General features: G+C 42.0%; 1 protein-coding gene across 3 annotated transcripts in view; it reads left to right on the forward strand.

Annotated features, from left to right (window-relative positions):
- DOCK11 (dedicator of cytokinesis 11) overlaps positions 1-17,613 on the forward strand; it is a 203,004-nt gene that overhangs the window by 115,851 nt on the left and 69,540 nt on the right. For all 3 annotated transcript variants that reach the window (XM_062184437.1, XM_062184435.1, XM_062184436.1), the window contains exons 24-29: positions 7,354-7,472; positions 9,362-9,431; positions 9,508-9,633; positions 10,538-10,609; positions 11,522-11,668; positions 16,864-16,947. In XM_062184437.1, the coding sequence (XP_062040421.1) occupies positions 7,354-7,472; positions 9,362-9,431; positions 9,508-9,633; positions 10,538-10,609; positions 11,522-11,668; positions 16,864-16,947 (618 nt within the window). The remainder of the gene's footprint in view (positions 1-7,353; positions 7,473-9,361; positions 9,432-9,507; positions 9,634-10,537; positions 10,610-11,521; positions 11,669-16,863; positions 16,948-17,613) is intronic.

The raw sequence follows: 17,613 nt of genomic DNA on the forward strand, positions 1-17,613 counted from the left end.
TTCAGGTCTTTTCTCTGCCCGCTGACTGCCCAGGGAAGGTGGAAAATGCAATGTGGGAAAGGACCAGGAGGCGTGGAATCCCTTTGACTTGGAATAAAATGGGAAATGGTTCTTGGGACAATCAAAAGGGCCAGCTAGACAAAGAAACAGATTTGCTGCATGCTGTGTAAGGGGACAGGCTTGGGGAGACCTGAGACTCAGTTTACTCCCTCCGTTCTAGGGCTGTGTGCACGTGTCATCACACTGGGCAGACAGCAGCTCTTCTCTATGGATTGCTCCTTTAGTAGGTTAGCTGTGTTAAGTCTGGGAGTTTGCGCTATAAATGAAGCATCTGCAGAATTTCCCTTTGGGCAATATGCTATTTTACTGCATGGCAGTCTCAGGAAAGACATAGTTTGCGTCTTTCAGAGAGGCAGTGTATGATATGACATAAAATGTATAGAGACTGAGTTTCTGTCCCAGATCTGTCACTTCCTAGCTCCGTGATTGACCTTGGCCAAGTTGCTTAACTTTTTCGAGCCTTCGTTTCTTCATCTGTCACCTGGGGATGCCAGTAATAATCATCTTGCAGGGTAGTTCTGAGGCTGGAATGACATAGGAGAATGGCCCCATTTTAATCATTCATTCCCTAGCTATTTCTGGAGAGTTTCCTATGGAGCAGGTGGTATTGTAAGCACTGGAAACATAAGTGAAGAACACAACCGAAATCCTTGTATTGTCAGGGAGTTTACTGTCTTGTGGAGACAGATACTAAATACATAAAAGAATAAATGTATATGTCATGCAAGGTAGTAAAAAGTGCTATAAAGAAAAAGCAGTGACATTGAACAAAGAGTGAGAAGGAGTGCCTGTTTAAAGCAATAGGGTAAGATTTCTCTGGAAATGTAGTGTTAGAGCAGAGGTCTAAAGGAAATGAGGGTGTGAGCCATGTGGATTTCTGGGGTGGGGCAGGGGGGTAAGAACTGGGAACAATGCAGAGGTCCTCAGGAGCTTGGTCTGGTGCGTGCAAGGCACAGCATCAGGCCCAGTGTGGCTGGGCAGGTAGCTGAGGAGCTAGTCAGGTAAGTCCCCTTGTGGGATGAGGAGTTTGAATTTATTCCAAGTGAGACAGGAAGCCTTACAGGGCTTTGAACCAAGGAGTGACATGCTGTGACTTGTCTGTCTTCCTTCCTTCCTTCCTTCCTTCCTTCCTTCCTTCCTTCCTTCCTTTCTTTTTTCATTTATTTCATTGTATTTGAAAGGCAGAGAGACAGTGAAAGACATGGAGATTTCCCATCTGCTGGTTCACTCCCCAAATGCTCAGGAGCTAGGAACTCTATCTGGGTCTTCCATGAGGGTGGCAGGGACCCAAGTACTTGAACCATCACCTGCTACTTCCCAGGGCACATATTAGCAAAAAGCTGGATAAGTAGCAGAGCCAGGACTGGAACTAGGGATTCTGATGTGGGATGTGGGCAGCCCAAGCAGTGTCTTAACTACTGTGCCAAACACCCCACTGCCTGTTCTTAATTATCATTAAGAAGTCTAATAGCCATCTAATCTTCCAGTCCTTTTCTTGGATGTTGTCTGGGATGACCTCAGTTATACATACATGTGTGATTGCTCTGTCTGTTAAGGTCATTGTCTCTTTATTCCAGAAAGGAAGCCTTGTAAAAGTTTTAAACAGAGCAGAATGGAACAAAATGTCATTTTCATATACTGGTATTCTTAAAATGGAAAAGAATACTCATACTTGTGTTTTCAAGGGTGTGGAATTTTGGAAATTTTGTGACGTATGCTTGCCCTCTAGTGGTGATGAGTGAAATATGTGTGATTTCAGAACTAGCCAATAATCACTGTTTATGAGTGAAATTGACATCTTTGGATTTGATTATTATGTATAGGCCTTGTCCATATTCCTGCTGAACTATGATCTTTGTACTTTTTACTTGTTGAATTCTTTATTTAGTGGATCATTAAGCCTTTGACTATCAAGTAAATTAAAAATGTTATAGCAAAAATTTTAAAAAACTGAGAGAGGGAGTGAGAAGCATGGGAAGTGTCATTGTGTTTTTAAAACTGTGTCTGTGAACCACATTAAATATATTCTCCTTAGAATGATAAAAATGTAAATAGAAGTGGCCAAACATGTATAGATAATTACTGAAAGGGACTCTAGACTGTTTTTTTTTTTTTAAACAGATAAGGAAACAGAAATCCAAAGAGAAGTGACTTTGCCTAGTCATTGAGCAGGGCTAAGCCATGCCTGTGACGTATGTCTCTTGCTACCTAGTTACCTTGCTATTTGTTGTCCTTAAATGACATTGTTTCATCATCCACTTCGCATCTACTTGCTGAGCTCTCATTATGCACTTAGGTGTATTCCCAAATGCTGTGGGTCTTGCAGAGAAGAGTAACTTCGGGTCATGTCCACAGGAATGTTACAACCTAGCTTCCGAGACAGGACACACATAAGTTAAATGACAATATGGCAGTAATACAAAGTCATATGTATTCAGTGTCAAGTAGTGATACAGCGTACAAATGCTAATGATTCAGTGCACCTGGGAGCCAGTGCAATCCAGAAGGCTCCCAAATTGATCTTTCCTTTGGTTCTCTATTCATTGACTTATTTTGTCATTCTTCAGATACATATTTTGAGCAGCCACCATGGGTCAAACATTTTTCTGGGTCCTGGGAAGATATGGGGAGCAATTCAGATTCTGTACTTGTTGGAGTTGGGGAAGAGAAATTATAAATAAATATGTGATTTTAGTTAGATGAGTGCTATAAAGAAGATTGAGTGGGTTAATGAGCTATAACCTTCCCAGGAGTACCTTCTAGACCTAGTTGTCGGATAAGGTGTATCTCAGGGAATGACAAGAAGAAGACAACCTTAGGCGACGAAGCTGTGTGAAAGGAGAATCGAGCATCGCAGCATGTGTACACACCTTCTGCTGCTGTGTTGACAGGAAAGAAAGAAAAGGCAGTGTAGTTGGAGAGAGAGGCGGGGTACGTGTAGGGAATCGAAGCCCATGACAGGTCTGTATTCATGGTGGTTTGTTTTTCTTTTTTTAACAAGGGGAAGATGGCATTATCTAGTTTGCATTTCAAAGAGAACACTGGCTTCGGTGTTAAGAACAAGTTCTAGCAGAACAATACTGGTATCAGGGAGATCATTTCTGATCTGAAGTCTTGCCTGGTGTTCCTACTCTCCTCCAGAGTCAGTTGCTTCTTCTCCCATGCCTTCTGTGTATGCTGCTGTCATACTATATACTGTTTGTATTGCCCTGATGTAGTGCTATGTGTTTATCCCCCCCTCATTTTTTTAAAAGAATTATTTATTGAAAGGCATAGTTACAGAGAGGCAGAGAGAGAGGTCTTCCATCCGCTGGTTCACTCCCTAGATGGCCTCAACAGCCGGAGCTGGGCTGATCCAAAGCCAGGAACCTGGAGCTTCTTCCGTGTCTCTCACATGGGTGCAGGGGCCCAAGGACTTGGGCCATCTTCCACTGCTTTCCCAGGCCATAGCAGAGAGCTGGATCAGAAGTGGAGCAGCTGGGACTAGAACTGGTGTCTACATGGGATGGAGATACTGCAAGCAGCAGCTTTACCTGCTGCCCCGTAGCACCGGCCCCATGTGTTTATACCCTTTAGACTGTGTGCTGATTGATGAGAGGAACCATGATTTTTTTTTGTCTGTTTCTGGTATTGTGTGTGTGTGTGTGTGTGTGTAGTTATTAGAAATTCATATGGTCCATCTTTCTTGAATGAGAATATGAAGGTTTCACTGAAGTTGTCTGGGATTTGGCTAACAACTGTGAATAAAGGCACAAAAGTAGGAAAGTATATGATACATTCAAGGAACCGTAAGAGACCTGTTTGGCCTTGTAATGAATGATGATGAAGTTGTAAGGTTGAAAATGTAGGCTGGGTGTTAATTAACTTGGACTTAATGCCGTAGGTTATAATCTCTCAGCTTCTGCACTGTTAATGTTTTGGCAGGATCGGTCTTTGCTGCGGGGCTGTCCTGTGTATTGTAGGGTGTTCAGCAGCATTGCTGCACTCTACCCAGTAGATGTCAGTAATAACAACCAAAAATGTCTCCAGACGTTGCTAAATCTCCTGTTAGGGAGGCACGGATGGCAAAGTGGCCCCTGGTGGAAATCCGCTGCTCCCAGGAATGAGAAGCATCAAAAAATCTTGGCAGGAGGTGGTCTAATACAAGAGGATTTCAAATATTTGGTGGAAAAATGGAATTAAAAGATAAATTTGTTTTGATGCGAGCCAGGAGCTTCTTCCTGGTCTCCCATGCTGGTGCAGGGGCCCAAGCACTTGGGCCATCCTCCACTGCCCTCCTGGGCCACAGCAGAGAGCTGGACTGGAAGAGGAGCAACTGGGACTAGAACCCAGCGCCCATATGGGATGCTGGCGCTACAGGGGGAGGATTAGCCAAGTGAGCCATGGCGCCAGCCCCTGGGTAATTGAATTTGAATTTTTAGTTTTATTTGATCAAAATAATACATGTCCACAGTTTTATAAGTCAAAGAGGATTATCCAACCTCTCAAGTAGAAACAAATTTTTTTAAAATATTTATTTATTTATTTATTTATTTATTTGAAAGGCAGAGTGACAGAGAGAGAGAGGTCTTCCATCTGCTTGTTCATTACCTAAATGGCCACAGGGGCCGGAGCTAGGTTGATCCCAAGCCAGGAGCTTCTTCTGGGTCTCCCATGTGGATGCCGGGGCCCAACCACTTGGGCCATCTTCCGCTGCTTTCCCAAGCCATTAGCAGGGAGCTGGATTGGAAGAAGTCCAGCCAGGACTCGAACTCGTGCCCATGTGGGATGCTTGTGTGCAGGTAGAGACTTAACTGTTATATATTTCTGTTAGCCGTCACAGAGCACACCAAACACCAGAGTAAGGGAAAGAGTTTATTGGGGAAAACCCAGCAGGCCGGAGGGAAGGGGCAAAGAGAGAAAAGGGGAGTAAGAGAGAGAGAGGAGAGGAGAGGGAGGAGTGAGAGAGGAGAGAAGGCTAGAGAGAGTGAGCAGGAGAGAAGAGAGAAGCCAAGAGGGCAGGAGAGAGGAACCAAGAGAGCCACATGCTCAGGAACAGGTCCTTTTAAAACTTTGCCCAAGGGCGGGCAGGGAAGCAGGAGCAGCGAATCCCATTAGGTTGGGGGTGGAGCTTGACAACAGAGGTTGGGCAGTGTGGCCACCTGGCTTTCAGCAATTGTGGCGGGAGCCAGGGCATAGGATGCAAATCAGGGTGTAGATTGTGCCATAGATAAAACTGTGCCAGTTTCCTAACATTAACCTTTTGCACCACAGCACTGGCCCCAGTAAAAACAGAGTTCCCATCCCTCCTCACCCTGATTCCTATCCATACCCTGATTCATGGAACCTGTGAATATGTAACTGCAAAGTGAAAGGGACTTTGCAGATGGTAGTAATATCTGGAGATTTTTAAACCAGCATTGGAGGAAGATTCATTTGGAAATAGGTGTTGAATGTGTTGGGAGACAAGAGCAGTTGTGTTGATACCTACTAGGAAATGATTAGACTACTTTGGCTATAGATGACAGGATCTTGAAAAAGGGGTGGTGGCAGGTACTTCCAGAAGGTACTAGAAGGAAAAACTTGAAGTATAGCCTGAGTTCTTTGAGCTCATTATCTTGGCCTAGGCATCTGGACGGGAAGCTGCACAATACATCCAAGGGGTTTGTTACTGAGCTGATCCAGATAGAGAGGATGAGTCGTGCCAAAGGGTGAGAGTATGAATGGAAAGATGGAGCAGCAGTCAGGCAGACTGAAAAGTAAATGATGCATTCCTAAGCACAGTCTTCACGTGTCATCTCACCGTGTTCCCAGCAGCACTACACATGCAAAGAACACAGAAGGTGCTCAGGCAGGTTTGTGTTCTTTTTTTGATGAACCAACTAAGTGAGTAAGTGTGTAATTGTGCAGGGGACAGAAAGAAGAAAAGAAATTTAACAAACATGACTGCGTTATTTCTGAGTATATATGCACACATCTCTTCTTTTTCGATGTTTGTAGCACAATTACTTACAGGCAGAGTGTTAGCACTTTGAAGAAATGTATTACAAGGGTATTAGAATACAGAACTGCCTGAGTTTTGTAGATGATGCTGATGTAAAGTCACGTAGACATAGGAGTGCTCTTTGTTGGATCTGGCATTGTGCCACAAAGGGTTAAGCTGCCACTTGCAATACTGGCATCCAATATTGGAGCACCAGTTCCAGTTCTGGCTGCTCCACTGCCAATCCAGCTCTCTGCTAATGCATCTAGGAAAGCAGTGGAAGATGGCCCAAGTGCTTAAGCCCCTGCCACCCATGTGGCAGACCCAGCTGGAGCTGCAGGCTCCTGGCTTTGGTCTGGCCCAGCCCTGGCTGTTGTGACCATTTGAGGAGTGACCTGGAGAATAGAAGATCTCTCACTGTCTTCCTGCCTCCAACCCGCCCACCTTCCTCCTTTCTGCTCTGTCACTCTGCCTTTCAGGTAAGTTTTTTTTAAAGAAGTGCTCTTTATTGAAGTCCACTGAACTTCTCATCAGGTTAGCCAATGGCCCACATTCCCCTGTAAAATGGAGTACTGAGAGTTAGCAGGCACATCTCAAACCCATGTACTTCTCCCACCCCAACAGTTGAATAGTTTTTTGTAAAGAAAGTTCTTAAGATTTATTTTTATTTATTTGGAAGTCAGAGTGATGGAGGGGAGAGAGAGAGAGAGAGACAGAGAGAGGAGAGAGAGAGATCAATCTTCCATTTGCTGGTTCACTCGCTCATTCCCCAAATGGCTGGAACAGCCAGGTCTGGGCCAGGCCAAAGCCAGGAGCCAAGAATTCCATCTAAGTCTTCCACGTGGGTAGCAGGGTCTCAAGCACATGGGCCATATTCCACTGCTTTCTCATGTGCATTAACAGGGAGCTGGATCAGAAGCAGAGCAGCTAAAACTCAAACCGGGACTCTGATATGGGATGCCAGTGTCCCAAGTAGTGGCTTAACCCACCGTACTACAACACTGGCCTCTCCTCCCCCCATAGTTGAATATGGGTTTACCAAGATTCAGTTATCTTTTTTCCAAGACCTATTTATATCTAGTATACTATTTATACTAATTATACTTCATTATCTTCAGTGAAGTATTTAATATTAGATAAACTAACAACATCTGAGTACCAAAACAGAGGGATGAATTAAGTCTCAAAACAAAGTTCCCTGTCTCATGAAGCTCACATTTAAGCAAGCTGATATTTCTAGTCAATATATTTCTAATTATTCAATTTTTTTTGCTTCACATGTGTAACTTATATTTCTGTGCATTTTCATAACTAATCATGACTTATTTTAGTGTTTGCATGCCATGGAGATTCAAGTCATGATACAGTTTCTTCCTGTAATTCTTATGCAACTCTTCCGAGTACTCACAAACATGACCCATGAAGACGATGTTCCTGTCAACTGTACCATGTGAGTTCTGATGTTACAGTCCAAAAAAAGTTACATATTAAAGATGTTTTCTTCTCTTTTAAGGGGCACGTTCACTGCTGAAAACTTCCCTCTGCTTTTTCTGCATGCCATCAATATGATATATTGTGTCCATTGTCATTTGTCTCAAGATATTCTAAAAGTTCCCTATTGATGTCTTTTTGGACCTATAAGTTGGTCATGAGCATGTTGTTTAATTTCCACATATTTTTAAATCTTCCACAGTTCCTCTTGTTATTGATTTCTATTTTCACACCATTGTGGTTGGAAACCGTGTTTGATATGATTTTAGTCTTCTTAATTTTTTTAAGACTTGTGGCCTAACACATGGTTTATGCTGGAGAATATTCCATGTGTACATGAGAAGAATATATATTCTTTCACTATTGGAAATTTTCAACCAGAGTTTCCCCCAAAGCACACAAGAGCAAACGATATGCAGGTGTGCACAGGCTGAAGCATGGTGTAAAGGTCAGGGCAACAGCAGAGGTGGCAAAGCCAGAAACAACCAGCACTGAGCTCAAAATATTTCGGAAGTCTCCTGTTTCAACTTCAAATTTCAGGTGTATTTCTGCATTCAGGTGTATTCTGCATGGAATATTGTGTATGTGCCTATTAGGTCCATTTGGTCTAAGTGTAGTTCAAGTTTAATATTTCCTTATTTATTTTCTGAGTGATATATTGATATATCCATTATTGAAAGTGGGATATTGAAGTCTCTTGCTGTTTTATATTACTATCTATTTCTCCATTCATGTTCATTAATATTTGCTTTATATAAGTCAGAAGATACATATACAAGTTCCTATTAAACTTTCTTCAATGATATAAATGTTCTATACTTGCATTGTCCAATATAGTAGCTGCTAGCCCCATGGAATTTGGCTAATTTGGTTAAGTAACTGATTTTTAAATTATGCTTAATTTTAACCAATTCAAATAGTCACATGTGACTAGTAGCTCTCATATTGGGCAGAATATGGCCCTAAGCCATCACTTTTTACTGGAAAGAATAGAGAGTATTATTTTTATATTAAAAAATAAGATATATTACATAATAGAATGCAGAAATACACCTGAAATTTGAAGTTGAAACAGGAGACTTCTGAAATATTTTGAGCTCAGTGCTGGTTGTTTCTGGCTTTGCCACCTCTGCTGTTGCCCTGACCTTTACACCATGCTTCAGCCTGTGCACACCTGCATATCGTTTGCTCTTGTGTGCTTTGGGGGAAACTCTGGTTGAAAATCCAAGATGCATTACTCTTGTCCAGTGAGTCTCAAAATGTGCTTCCCAGATCACCAGCATCGATATCACCTGGGAGCTTATTAAAAATCCTAATGATGGACTTCACCCCAGACCTACAAAATGAGAACCTTTGGAGCTGGTGATGCTGATGTGTCCTAAAGTTTGAAAGCCATTCCTAGTCTCTTAACTTCAAAACTTCCTATGAAGTTTATATTATTTATCTCCAATTTTAGCTGACATTGTACCTGCCCTGTCTCTTCCTTCCACTCGTTCTTTCCCTTGCCATCTGTTAACATGCTTTTCATGGAACCTCTCTATTCTCTTGCTTTTATTATCACTAGAGGGGGATTTCAGTATTTACCTTCCTTGAGGTCTTATACTACATTGTAGCTATGGCCATACTTTAGATGCATATTTAACCAGGAAATATATTTTCCAAGTCCCTAAACATGGTAAGTGCTGAAATCTATATAATTACCATTATATCTTATGCAGTCATCTCACTTTTAATTGTCCAAGCAATGTCAGGTAATTTTTAGGGTTAGACACAATGATTTTATTTAACAATTAAACTATGGTCATTGATTGTCACAAGACATGCTGAGTTCTGTGAATCTCATTTCAGGGTCCTCCTACATATCGTATCAAAGTGCCATGAAGAAGGCTTGGATAGTTATTTAAGATCCTTCATAAAGGTTTGTGGAGTAAGCTTGCTTTCTGAGCGATTGGTTTTATGTGACAATTTCATCTTACAGTTCATTTTCTTTGTAGTATAGTTTCCGGCCTGAAAAACCAAGTGCTCCTCAGTCCCAGCTGATACATGAAACCCTGGCTACTACCATGATAGCAATACTGAAACAGTCTGCAGATTTTTTAGCAATAAACAAACTGCTAAAGGTAAGGGCACGGGACACAACGAGGAACAAAAGCAGCCCTAGACACACTTCTCTAATGCCTTCTCATGTCAGGTCTAGGCGTCCCACCAATTCAAGCATGCGTCCTTTTCCTTATGTTCTCCTCAGAACCTTCTTTGCCCTCTCTACTCACCTCCGGCCCTCAATCACATGCATAGTAGAATTTTCCATTAGATGGGTCTTAGTTAGAATCCTATATCCACCACAGAACAGTTCTGTGACATAGGCCAGATTTTTGGCATCTCTGAGTCTCCAACTCCTCATTTCTAAAATGTAAGTAAAGCGTCTAATGTATAGTTTTCTGACCCACTCCATAAATGGTAGCCTTTATTATTGTCATCATTTTTATTCTTCCATTGGTAGAATTTGGGATATCTGGGGATGAATTGGCCTGAGGCTTCTCTCTCCCTTTCAGATCATGTGGGCCAGGCAAGCACCTAGGCCATTTAGGCTGGAAGGAGAAGGTTGACACCTGCTCTAAGCGTAGGGAGTAATAACACTCATTGTGGTCTGTAGAGAGTTTCAAAATAGTAACATTATAAACTAAAAGATGTCTTGCTTTTATAACTACATGTGGGCAGTTTGAAACAAATGTCAAAGATTAAAAAAAAATACCTGTCTCCATGGAGGAGAACATTCCATTCGCATCTTCCCTTTGTACATCAGCAGTCAACCCTGAGGTCTGATAGTATCTTTTTGCTGAAACAATTTGAAGGTATCCTGTGGGATTTTGATAGTGACTTGGTAGCACTGGAAAATGTTAGCCAAGTTCAGAGACAAGATCCATATTGACTTGGCAGATTTTGCAAGGCTTCAGAGATTTGGGTAACTGTCAAGGTTTTATTTATTTATTTATTTATCTATATCTATCTATTTATTTATTTTAGTACTCATGGTTTTTCTTTGAAATAATTGCAAAGTCAATGGCTACATACTTGTTGGAGGAGAATAAAATTAAGGTAAGCAGGCTTGAGAATATTTTTGTTTTATTTTTAACTGACACTTAATAATTGTGTATATTTATAAGAATACTATTTTATATAGACAAAGGAAGCTACTTTTACTCACAGCCAGGATGTACAAATCCCCTTTTCTATTCAAGGACTCTTAGCCCTTCATGTTTTCAATGTTGCTTACAGAAACAATGGATACATTGTATACATCTGAGGGCTCACTGTTCATACTTTCTCTAGTCTAATCTGCAGATGTCTCTCCATTTTCTCCATAGTCTTTCCTATAGTTATTTGCCTATAAACTCATTACTTTTGAAACTTTGCCTTTGTCTTGTGGTTGAAAAGATTGTGTTGAAAAGATTGATTTGGAAGGTGAGCAAGTAGCACATAGCCCTTTTCTTAGAAGGGTTACAAAGTTAAACCCACTTTATGTCATACATGTGTTCCTAGAATGTGGTATATGTATTTAGTTGTATTTTTGTTTTCAAGATACAAAGAGATTTTCTTATATGAGTTGTAAAGCTAAAGGTTGTCAATGTTCAGCTGCTTTTTGTTTTTAAGAATGAATCATAGAAAGGGTTTACTGAAATTGAGACACATGACTATTCTGTGTGCCAGAATAAAAATGGAATGAAAAACTGGGATGTGTCTGTATATCGGGAACATGGTATTACACAGTTGGGTCAGAATGACTCATTCTTGCTGATAATTTCATTTAGCTTATCAGGGGTTCAGCTAGTTCTTATATGATCTCGAGTAAGGTACATATTGAAATAGTGATGTCATTTTTCAGTTGGGAGGAAGATTATATTTCAGTGTAGAAACATTTTACATAGAGAATGTGTTTGAAAATAAAAATGACAATTGCTTTAGACCTTTTGGAGCTCTGACTTTTGTTCTCTGCTGATTTGATTTAAGCTTCCTAGAGGCCAAAGGTTCCCAGAGGCATTTCATCATGTTTTACATTCATTGCTGCTTGCAATAATCCCCCACGTGACCATTCGCTATGCGGAGATCCCGGATGAGTCCAGAAATGTGAATTATAGTTTGGCTAGCTTTCTGAAGGTGAGTTACAGGCAGCTAGAACATGGTAAGGAACTCTTCACTGATACAGTCTTGAAAGCCAAACATAAAAATCGTCCACTTTCCAGAATTAATGGATCAGTTCATCCAAGGTTGATTTTTTTTTCTCCTGCTAAAAATGACTAGTTAATTAAATGAGAGATCCCACATACGTGGCTTAGCTAGAAGATAGGGTTGGCTTCTTTCACAGGTTATTTTTAAACATACTGTAATCTGGATGCTTTTAGATAGGGCAGATACTCCCTAGGTTGCTACAGTTTCCACCATTCCTTATTGTAGCCCAACTCTGTTTATGCATTTAAATCACTTGTCTGGCCCATGTTGGCTTTTGAATTTTCTTTTAAAGATTTATTTATTTGAGAGTCAGAGTTATAGAGAGACAGAGACAGAGAGAAAGATCTTCCATCTGCCGATTTGCTCCCCAAATGGCCAAAGCCAGGAGCTTCTTCCAGGTCTCCTACTTGGGTTTCCCATGTTGGGCCATCCTCCACTGCTTTGCCAGCATTAGCACTGAGCTGGATCAAAAGTGGACTCAAACCCATATGGGAGGCTGGTGTCGCAGGCCATGGCTTAACCCACTGCATCACAATGCCGGCCCTGGCTTTAGCGTTTTCATCCTTTGAACTTATAGCTACCCATTTGGTGATGAAACCACAGTATGTATGTATGTGAATACATATACATATGAATTATTAGTGTTGGCGAGTGAGATTATTTACAAAATTATTACAAAAATACCAGAAATCTCTATATGTATGAAAGATAAACATTTATCCTTGTTGTGTTCCGTTATTGTCAGTCTGTGAGGGGCATTGCCAGAATGCAGCTATTCTATAAAGTAACAATATTTGATTTGTTGTAGAAGACAGGTGTGAGTTAGTATTTCACTTAGTTTTTATTTGCTTTTTAGCCTTTCAAAATGTATCAAACATATACTAAGAACCTTCTGGTCAATACTCCAAGCAGTTTTAGTGTCTAACATACTTTTGTCTTTTGTTAAAAATTCATAATTCAGATCTCCAGGGTATCATTTTCTAATGTTAGACTTCCCTTTGTAAGAATTCAAAATAAAGTTCTTAAATTATGACATAAGCCATTTTTGTGTATTCGGAAGCAAACATCCACCCTTTTAAACATCTAGTCTTTTAAAAAGTAAACTAAGGATGCCGGCACCGCAGCTCACTAGGCTAATCCTCTGGCTTGCGGCGCCGGTACACCGGGTTCTAGTCCCGGACAGGGCGCCGGATTCTGTCCCAGTTGCCCCTCTTCCATGCCAGCTCTCTGCTGTGGCCAGGGAAGGCAGTGGAGAATGGCCCAAGTGCTTGGGCCCTGCACCCCATGGGAGACCAGGAGAAGCACCTGGCTCCTGCCTTCAGATCAGCGAGATGCGCCGGCCGCAGCGGCCATTGGAGGGTGAACCAACAGCAAAGGAAGACCTTTCTCTCTGTCTCTCTCTCTCACTGTCCACTCTGCCTGTCCAAAAAAAAAATTAATTAATTAATTTAAAAAAAAGTAAACTAAGGATGAGATCTCTGAAATACAAAGTCCTAGTTTCTCCAATGGACTTAAATTTTTTTTGAGAATTTATTTATTTATTTGAAAGGCAGAATTAGAGAGAGAGAGAGAGAGAGAGAGACCTTACATTTGCTGGTTCACTCCCCAAATGTCCACACGACTGGAAATGGGCTGATCAGGAAGGAGCCAGGAACTTCATCCAGGTCTCCCACATGGGTGCAGAGGTCCAAGCACTTGGGCCATCTTCCACTGCTTTCCCAGGTATATTAGCAGGAAGCTGGATCAGAAGTGGAGCAGCTGGGACTTGAACAGGCGCCCATATGGGATGCAAGTGCTACAGGTGGTAGCTTAACCTACTCCACCACACTGCTGGCCCCAGACTTTAAATATTTTTTTAAAAGATTTATTTTATGTATTTAAAAGGCAGAATTAAAGAGAGGGAGCGACAGAGCAAGAGAGAGAGAGAGAGAGAATCTTCCATCTGCTGGTTCACTCCTCAAATGGCCACAACAGCCAAGGCTGGAGCCAGGAACTCCACCCCATCTCCCACATGGGTGGCGGGGGTACAAGCACTTGGGCAATCCTCCACTGCCTTTTCAGGCACATGAACTTGGAGCTCTGTTGGAAGTGGGGTATCCAAGACCCGAACTGACACCCACATGGGAAGTGACAAGTGACAGCTTTACCTGCTATGCCACAGCACTGGCCCCTTGAACAGTATTCATATCTATAGATGGTTGCTTGTCTTCTTTGTGAGGATTCAAAGATGTGAGAAGTTATGTCTGTAGTCAATTCAAGTATATGTACAAGATAAAAGTGATAATGGTAATAACAAATCCAAACACAATGCTGTAGGAAAACAAGAGAGGGAGGGATTATGACCCGGCAATCTGAACAGAGACAAGTTCCTTAAGACCAGTGCTGAGAGTGGCCACTGAGCAAAGATGAGATAAGCATTTTCAGAAATTCTTTAGGGATGAGTGATTTTTTAAAAAAGATTTATTTATTTATTTGAAAGGCAGAGTTACAGACAGGCAGAGAGAGTTCTTCCATCCACTGATTCACTCCCCAAATGGTCGTAATGGCTGGAGCTGAGCCTATCTGAAGCCAGGAGCCAAGAGCTTCTTGCTGGTCTCCCACATGGGTGCAGGGGCCCAAGAACTTGGGCCATCTTCTACTGTTTTCCCAGTCCATAGCAGAGAGCTGGATCAGAAGTAGAGCAGCCGGGACTCAAACCGGCGCCCATATGGGATGCCGGCACTGCAGGCGACGGCTTTACCCACTACGCCACTGTGCTGGCTCTGAACAAGTGATTTTTGAGAATAACAGTATTGCTGGTACAATGGAAGAAGTTGTTCTGGGAATATGAATCATATTCATATTCCAAGTTCTTGCCCCCACAGAGATAAGAATTCAGAGAGGAGAGGCATGAATACAGTGCACAAGTGAGAGCAGGATTTATTTAAAAGTGAGAGAGTGAACATAAATTTATATGTGAGTGTGGACAGCTCCACACAGAGATACCTGCCATGAGTGAGCCAGTTACCTATTAGCAGGGAGCATGGGAGGAGGCCAGATAAAGACTCACAGCAAGGGCCAGAAGCCAAAGGCAAAAAGGAGTATTCCCACATATAACAGACCCGCTTATGGGGTAAAGGGTAATGCCCTAATTGAATATACAGATAGGACACAGAGTCTGGGTGGGGTTTAGTGTATGTGGGGCTTTCTAGGAGTTTCATGGTACCTCCAGGTGGAGCATAACTTTCACGTGTTCATCGTGGCATCTCCTCCTTCCTGGTATCAGATGATGCAAAAATGCAGCCTGGGAAAGTGGGCATACTGGATTGCCATGTAAGGGGGTAGAGTTACAATGCAGTGCTGGCAGAAATCATGAGAAAGATCTTAGAGCTCAGTGAGCTCTATCTCCTCTCCTGTCTGTTTCCCCCATGTCAAAGTGACTTAAAGACCAAGTCGGGCTCAGCTCTTCCCTAACCTTCCCATGCAGTGTTGATCTCCCTTCTGTTGTTCCCCATCCTTGACAGATTTCTATGGCACATCTTACTATGTGTGTAGTATTCTAATTATGTGTTCTGTCTTTACCATCTGACACGAGTAAGAATATGTGTTATTCAACTTGGTATTTTTATAGAACCTAATGCATTGTCTCAAATACAGTGGATTCTTCAAATGTTTGTTGACCAAATGAATAAATGAGAATCAGCCTATCTTAGTAATCCCAGTGAGAGGTGATGAGGATATGACCATGGACAGTTGCCGAGGAAAAGGGAGGAGAAGCATAAAAGCTGGCTAATCAAGAATTGGGTTTTTTATTTCACAGGAATATTCTAGGTGCTATGGAGAATACAAAGAAAAGTATATATATTTTTAAAATAGATTTATTTATTTATTTGAAAGTCAGAGTTGCAGAGAGAGAGAGAGAGAGAGAGGTCTTCCATCCATCCTCTGGTTCACTCCCCAAATGGCTGCAATGGCCGGAGCTGCGCTGATCTAAAGCCAGGAGCCAGGAGCTTCCTCCGGGTCTCCCACACGCAGGTGCAGGGGCCCACGCACTTGGGCCTTCTTCTGCTGCTTTCCCAAGCCATAGCAGAGAGCTGGATCGGAAGTGGAGCAGCCGGGACTTGAATTGGTGCCCATATGAGATGCTGGAACTGTAGGTGGCAGCTTTACCTGCTATGCCACACTTCCTGCCCTGAGATTGTTCATGTTGTTTTATGTAGGTGAGAACACAGGACAATCAGTGAAATAGACACTAGTGTAAAATAATGTATTTAAAGGGACTTGTGGGCCAAGGTGGTTGAGGAAGATGGGACTTCTTAAGAACCTTAAAGAATGGGGCAGGATTAGCAAGAAGTAATAGAATTGCTGGGCCTGGCTTGAGTAGGGACCCAGAGGTGAGAATACACAGTGTATGCTGAGGAGATAATAAACCAATGGGCTCCACTGGAAGGTAATTCTGGAAAAGTAGATTGGTACAAGATCGTGAGTGTCCTTGAATGTCAAGCTAAGGAGTTTGAAATTGTATTATAACTATAGGGAAGTATTGCAAGGTTTGGGACAGGAAGCTGACATAATTGGGATAGGATTTAGATGTTAATCTGGAAGAGTTAAATGGATGGAGAGATGAGAGGCATGAAGACTGGTGAGTCAGCCCACTGAAGTTGTCCAGTCCCAAGGTGGTGAGAGCCTTAACTAGGAGAGTGATGCCGACAGATATAAACAGTTATTAAGGCTGCTACAGATGCAGAATGTTTTAATAGGCCAAGACTTCACACTGACCACAAGACAACCTTCTCTTTTGGTCTGAATCGTGTACATGGGGAAGTCCCGCTTTCAGTAGCTAACTGAACAGCCTACTCTAGGCTTTAAGGTTTAACCAGAATGAAGCAATGTAGCCTAATAAATCACAGGTATGTGGATCTTGTTTTGAAAATTGTAGAGCGGAGGCCCTTGAGTTCCAATTCCAATAAGTCACTTGCCCTTTATCTTTTTCTTTAAGGTCATCTGAAGTTCTGAAAGCTTTAGATGACTCTAAAGCTGTCACCTCCTAGTATGGAACAAATTTTAAAAAATTTTCAAAACATTTACTTGACAGACCTTTCGAATCATGTACCTAACTATTCCTTTTCTTTTGGCCTCTGTAGCGCTGTTTGACACTAATGGATAGAGGATTTGTTTTCAATCTTATAAATGACTACATATCTGGATTCAGCCCCAAAGATCCTAAGGTAAGTTATAAAGTGGAGGTCAGACATGTATGCATGAGACCAAGGGTGACATTTATTCTCTTCTGGAGGATTTGGAACTGCTGTTTTCATTTAGCTACTTTGAGTATAGCTTGACTTCAAAGGAGGGAATAGCCAGACACAACATGCAGTCGTCCTCATGACTTGAGATTCTGAGTGACATGGTGAGAATACTCGGCAGGCTCACACAGGACAGAAGACATCCACGCAGGTTCTAAAGCAGTGCCTATGCAGTAGCTTTCACCCTCCTGTGAGGGCTCACACAGAGCACACTTGCCCTTCAGCACTTAACGTGCAGCAACATGAGCATGACATTTCTATTCAAGGAAGCTTGTCGGATACTCAACATTGAGGCTTTTATTGGGGGCTGGTCATGTATGAATATTGGAGCCCCGTCAAAATTCTAGACTCTCAGAAAGGAAAGCAAAACAGGTGTTCACCATAAATCATACTGTTTGTACAGTAATCTAAGCAGGCTGGCACCAAATACACAAACTTATTGCGTAGGGAACATGTCAAAATCCAACTTCCCAGAATGCCAGCCAAAGAGCAACCTTGGAAGCATGCCTTTGTGAGGATGGCAGTCTTAGGCCTGTTGTGTTAACTCTTGCTGATACAAGTCCTATCTCAAGGTATACACTCAGACTA

The sequence above is a fragment of the Lepus europaeus genome, chromosome X (assembly GCF_033115175.1).
Source record: "Lepus europaeus isolate LE1 chromosome X, mLepTim1.pri, whole genome shotgun sequence".
In the NCBI taxonomy this organism is placed as follows: domain Eukaryota; kingdom Metazoa; phylum Chordata; class Mammalia; order Lagomorpha; family Leporidae; genus Lepus; species Lepus europaeus.